We start from the raw sequence: 6,460 nt of genomic DNA, 5'->3' as shown, positions 1-6,460 counted from the left end.
GCCCCTCCAAGAGGGATTTGTTATCAATCTCCCTCAAGGCACCTCAAAACCACTCGTCGACTGCTTTGATGAGCCAAGAGGGGCACGGATCAAGGCTGCAAGTGGTTGGACACACAGATACAAGCAATCTATCACCTTTTCCAGGCTGAGCCGGTCAAAGCCCTCTAAACCTGGCAAAGCCGTGCAAGGGGCCTCAAGTTCACTCACTGTATCAACTGTGGTGGGGAGGTCGCGGTGGAGCGTCAAGACTTTATCCGCAAAATAGCTCGCAAAAGCCTCACAGTCAATATCCAATTCCCTACTATTTTGTCTGCCCTGTGGCAGAGCTGTCAATGACCGAATCGTTCTAAATAATTGGGCCGGGCGTGAGCTAGCGGATGCAACCCTAGCTGCGTAAAAATCTCTCTTCGCAGCCTTGACTGCTATCTCATAGGATTTCATAAACATCCTATAAGATGCTCTTGTAGCCTCGTTACGAATTCGGCGCCACCGTCTCTCTAACCATCTAAGCTCCTGTTTCATAAGCCACAACCCCTGGGTATACCAGGGGGCCAGTTTAGAGCGAGGGCGCAGAGGGTGCTGGGGAGCGATCTTGTCGATGGCTGTAGAAAGGCGGCTATGCCAGTCATCCACAAGCTCATCCAACGAGCCGCCAGGGGGCTTTGGATTCCACAGAGCCATCTGAAGCCGCATTGAGTCCATTAGGCTCCGTGGGCGAGCTAGAATCCGCTTGCTGCCTAAACGGGGTTGGGGCGGGACATTTGCACGAGCCTTCAGGGCATAGTGGTCTGACCATGGTACCGCTTTCGCAGTAATCTGGTCCACCGTAATCCCCGCCGCGAAGATCAGATCGAACGTGGGCCCAGCCTGATGCATGGGGGTCGATACCCATTGGGTGAGTCCCAGTGGACATCACAAGGTTTAATTCCCCACTCTTCCACTTGCAGCTGCTGGATGACCTTGGGCAAGCTATAGTTCTGTCAGAGCTGTCCTTGAAAGAGCTCTCTCAGCCCCACTTACCTCACAGGGTGTCTGTTGTGGGGAGGGGAAGGGAGTTTGTAAGCCACTCTGAGGGTGCATTCAGTTGGGGCATTTAAGCTGGTATAGAAGCCGGTTAGAAACGGAGTACTTACGCGTGATCACACGCACAACATCTGCCTTCTGTCCCTAACCGTTGCCAGCTGTCACAAACACCCTTAAACCAGGGTAGTTTGCCACTAGGTACCCAAATGGTGTTATCCTGAGTGCTCTGGTTCTAGCCACTTTCTCCCCGTCTGATCGCTCTCCACCAGTGTAGAGCCACTTCTGCTGGGAAGCTCGAGGCTTCCGCTTTTCGTCCGCCATTTTTTTTTAGCCTCAGCGATATGCGCTTGGGCGAAGCTTCACCCCGATGTTAATTTTTTTAAAAAGTGTTTAGTTTTAGGCTTCGGACAAGTCCGGGACCTCACGGAGGCCCTTTTCGCTGTAAAAGTTTAATGGGCAGTGTTCCTTCAGGGCATGCTTTTTGGGACAGAGTGTTCTGCGCCTGCACGAAGATCTCAATTCTGTGGATGGCTGCCTATGCGCATGTGCAAAATGTAAAATAATAATAATTTAAAAACCGCCGATGCATGCTGCTGCACGCCTAGTGTGGATGCCTTGGAGTGATGTGTTGCGCGGTGAGGGAGGTGAGTATGACCGTGCTTGCCCTGGATCAAATTAGTCCACTTGGAACCGCAGAAGTTTAAACCGCTCCCGGCAGGCCGTCTGAATGCACCCTGAGACTCCAATCTCTTCTTCTTTTGTGGCTGGGAGTTCCAGATCCAGAATCTCAATGCTGCAACCCTATGTGTTCACCTGACAATCTTCTGATGGTGGTAGCACTGAGCACGGCCTCTCCTAATGACCCAGGCAGAGCAAATGGTCCTTGCGGTACCCATATCTCAAACTCTTTCAGTTTTAAGGGTCTAAACCAGCACTTTGTTTGACTTGGAAACATATTGGAGGCGCCTATCAACGGTCGAACAAGCATATTTTCTATCAGTTGCAGTTGTGAGAGTTCTTCAAAGGCAGCTCTGTGTCGGACATATAATGAACCCTGCTTGGAAGTCACCAGAACGTACAGAATTGGGGCCTCCACAAAGTTGCATCCACCTGGGTTGACAAAAGGCACTTCTGGCATCCAGGAACAAAGCTGCTTCCAGAACACCCAGCTGCTGACTGAAGCCTTCTTTCATTCATCCCATGTACATTTACGCCACAATAGATTTGTGAGCCTCAAAAGCACTATGATAATTTATTGTTTATTTCTTGTGCATCTTATTTTTTTGGGGGGGGACAAAGACTGGAGTGATGTATTTTTTCCAGAAGGATGATAACAGATGTTCTAAAAACAGATGAGTGAATTAAGGGATGAATAATCAAGTCAATAAATATAGTTAATGTGTCATGCAGATTATCCCAGTACTGGAAGAAGGATGAGGAAAATGCCCCAGGACTCCATGTTTTCTAGATACAAAATACTGTCAAAATGTTTTCTGGTGTTTTATATCGGTTTTTCATTGCTGTATATTGTTTTGAAATGAGGTAACTTAATGAGAACAGAAGAACAGTCCCTACTGCATTAGACCAAAGCTCCATCTATTCCTTGGTTGGCCATATGCTGTCAATATGGAGCTTTCTTCCACCATCAGAAGACTGTCAGGTGGACATCCTCAATATCTATCTTTCACAGGTATACTGCATCTGACTATGAAGGTTCCCTTCAGCTGTTCTGACTAATAGCTTTTGATAACTCTCTCTTCCTCAATAAAATTTGTCCCTCTCTGGAGTACCAGCGTCCATCATCACATCCCTTGACAATGAATTCCATAAATCAATTGGGCACTGTGTGAAAAGGGTACTTTCTTTTGTCCTGAATCTACTGTTTATGAACTTCATTTGGCACACCCAGATTCCTGTGTTTTTGGAGAGAAAATGTTTTCTCTATCCACTGCCTCCACAGCATCATCCAGGAACAAAGCTGCTTCCAGAACACCCAGCTGCTGACTGAAGCCTTCTTTCATTCATCCCATGTACATTTACGCCACAATAGATTTGTGAGCCTCAAAAGCACTATGATAATTTATTGTTTATTTCTTGTGCATCTTATATATATTTTTTTTTGGGGGGGGGGAGAACAAAGACTGGAGTGATGTATTTTTTCCAGAAGGATGATAACAGATGTTCTAAAAACAGATGAGTGAATTAAGGGATGAATAATCAAGTCAATAAATATAGTTAATGTGTCATGCAGATTATCCCAGTACTGGAAGAAGGATGAGGAAAATGCCCCAGGACTCCATGTTTTCTAGATACAAAATACTGTCAAAATGTTTTCTGGTGTTTTATATTGGTTTTTCATTGCTGTATATTAAGTGGTTTTGAAATGAGGTAACTTAATGAGAACAGAAGAACAGTCCCCACTGCATTAGACCAAAGCTCCATCTATTCCTTGGTTGGCCATATGCTGTCAATATGGAGCTTTCTTCCACCATCAGAAGACTGTCAGGTGGACATCCTCAATATCTATCTTTCACAGGTATACTGCATCTGACTATGGAGGTTCCCTTCAGCTGTTCTGACTAATAGCTTTTGATAACTCTCTCTTCCTCAATAAAATTTGTCCCTCTCTGGAGTGCCAGCGTTCATCATCACATCCCTTGACAATGAATTCCATAAATCAATTGGGCACTGTGTGAAGAGGGTACTTTCTTTTGTCATGAATCTACTGTTTATGAACTTCATTTGGCACACCCATTCCTGTGTTTTTGGAGAGAAAATGTTTTCTCTATCCACTGCCTCCACAGCATTCATAATTTTATAAACTTTTATCATACCCCATCCCTTAGCCAACGTTTCTGTAAACTGAAAAATCCCAGACTCCCCTGCCTTTCCTCATTGGGAAGGAGCTCCATTCCCGTTAGTCATTTTGGTTGCCCTTTTCTGTCCCTTTCCCAGCTCTATGAAATACTATTTTGGGATGGAATGAGTCAAACGGTACACTGTAAGCCAATGGAGTGTGGTAGTTAGAATGTCAGACCAGGATCGAGGAGACTCAGGTTCGAATTCTCATTGTGCCGTGGAAACTTCTCATTGTGCCGTGGAAACCGTGGAAGGAAGGTCATACAGTCTCAGTATAACCTACCTCACAGGGTTCTTGTGAGGGTAAAATGGGGGATGATGTAAAACACTCTGGGTCTCTGTTGTGGAGAAAGGCAGGGTATAAATTCCTAAATAAATAACTTGCCAACCTTAAGAGAAATCCAAAAACTTAATGTGTTTTCCGAGTCCCATCAGAACTGAGATCTGGACCCATTACATCATCTGGAATGGATGGCTCTGACTCCCATGGAACTTTCTTCCTCTTCCCTGAGAAGACGCATCTCAACAAAGAAGTTTGTTGCTCAGGATGAATGGGTGGCAGAACATGTGGGTGCAGGCAGGTGATGGGGCAACTCCTGGCTTCCCTTTTGAAGTTTCTCTTCACCCCGTCCTCCATTTAATATGTCAACAGATGGGATCTGCTGACAGTGAAACAGCAGTAAGGCTCTGGTGAGGAAGGTTTTTGAGCTCCCGTCTCCCTACCATATCCTGATCTCTGTTCAGAGGAAGACAAAATCTCTGTCTGTCAGTTTCTGGGAAAGTAGCAAGTCATACCATGTGAGCCTGGCTTGCAATCTTCCTGTTGTTGTTTTTAACGTAGTTGCCTAATGTTGTTTAGTTTTGTGTTATCATTTTAAAACTTTTCCCGTTGTAAAAAATCACCCACCCCTTTTTGCACTATTTTGGGAACAGGAAAGGGCTGTGTGTGTCATATTTTAGAAGACAGGGAAGCTTCTATGCGTTTGCCCTTTTAAATTATGTAATGGAGCTGAAAAACATAGATTGCAAAATATATACAACTGCTCAGGAAAGATAATAGCTGGATAGAAATTTGGCCAAAAAAAAAAAAACCAACCCATTCACTCTCTCCAGTAGCTGCATATCAATGAGAAAGATGCAGACAGAAATGGATTTAATGGAGAAGTTAATGAATAGATGGAAAGGCAGATCGAGGGACTGACAGATACAGAGGGAGGGGTTGGGAGGGAGGGGAGGACAGGATGCAGAGACAGGTGACTGGATGGCCTGGGCTGCACGAAGCAGCACCATCCCTGCTGCCTGCCTGCTTGTCCTGGGATCAGGTGTCATTTTTCCGTCTGACTTTTCCAGCTGGAAACCGTGGGTGATCTCTTGTCATTTCTTGGAAGGGAGAAAAGAAACTGGAGCTTCTGGACTCTTTGCAAAGCATTATGTTTTGGAGAAGAGTTTTAAGGGTGATGAAGAGAAGGGGGGAGAGAGGGAGGGAGGGAGGGAGGGAAAGAAAGAAAGAAAGAAAGAAAGAAAGAGAGAAAGAGAGAAAGAAAGAGAGAGAGAGAGAGAGAGCTCTGTGACTGGTTACACAGGTAGTTGTATGAGGGGCTGTCTGCGGGCAGGAACCTGAGCATGGGAAGGAAAATGGACCTGTAGAGGAACATCTAGAGGAAGAAGCAGGCAGACAAACTGTCAGGGGAGGATAGAGGGAAGAAAAGCACTAAGGACACACTGCTGGGGCTTCCCTGGAGGAAGAGAGCCTGGCTGAAAGGATGCTTAGTCCAAGGATGGGAAGTGGTGATCGGGGACTGTCAGGGGAAACTCTGGAGTCGACGGTGGGCAGGTGGAGGGGCCGGCTGGACTGAAGAGCAGTTCCCGAGTCCTTCCCTTCCCTTCTCCTCGGGCTCGTCCCTCTCTCCCGCAGACGGGACGAGCGCCGCTGCCACCCACCCACCTGTTCCTCCTCCTCTTCCACTCTGAGCTCCACCTTGCCAGACTCTCCCGGGGAAGGGGCCGGGCCGCCTTTCACCATAAAGGCTGCTCTGACTGGGGGGAGCGGCTCACAGTCCGCCAGTCCAGCGACGGAGCGCACAGATGGGGTGGCTCAACCTGCCGGCGTGCCTGCGCTGCGGCCAGAAGGAGGTGAGAGGCAGGGCGACCGGCCGGGAGAGCGGCGCGGGGGAAGGGACCCGGGGGGGGGGGGCGCCTGCGTCTTTTCTGCCTTTGGCGCTCGGGAAAGGTTGGCGGCTCGCTCGCTCGCTCGCTCTTCTGCGCTCCCGGGACAGGTGCGACAGGTGCGCTTTCTCCCGGAGTCAGAGCAACGACCGGGTGGGGGTTGAGGGCTCTGGCAGCAGGACTGACACCCAAGACACCTGGTACAGGAGGCAAAAAGGCCAAATCCTGTCACCCACAGCCCTTTCCAACAACGGGAATTCTGTGGCTTGCCACCCCTGCCACCCCTGCCACCCCTTTAGATCTTCTTGAACAGGAATCCCTTACCTTTTGCAGAGACGGTGCTGCAGTCTTCTTCTTCTTCTTCTTCTTCTTCTTCTTCTTCTTCTTCTTCTTCTTCTTATTATTATTATTA

General features: G+C 47.7%; 1 protein-coding gene across 1 annotated transcript in view; it reads left to right on the top strand.

Moving 5' to 3' along the window:
- Positions 1-5,952: 5,952 nt before the first annotated feature.
- Positions 5,953-6,460, top strand: part of SLC6A14 (solute carrier family 6 (amino acid transporter), member 14) — a 31,699-nt gene continuing 31,191 nt past the window's right edge. Inside the window, exon 1 of the mRNA XM_015416271.1 lies at positions 5,953-6,015. Within this exon, the coding sequence (XP_015271757.1) occupies positions 5,968-6,015 (48 nt within the window). The 5' untranslated portion in view covers positions 5,953-5,967. The remainder of the gene's footprint in view (positions 6,016-6,460) is intronic.

Source organism: Gekko japonicus, unplaced genomic scaffold (assembly GCF_001447785.1).
Source record: "Gekko japonicus isolate JY-2015 unplaced genomic scaffold, Gekko_japonicus_V1.1 scaffold603, whole genome shotgun sequence".
Taxonomy (NCBI): domain Eukaryota; kingdom Metazoa; phylum Chordata; class Lepidosauria; order Squamata; family Gekkonidae; genus Gekko; species Gekko japonicus.
Note: the sequence above shows the minus strand (reverse complement) of the source record. Positions and strands in the feature narration are given on the sequence as shown.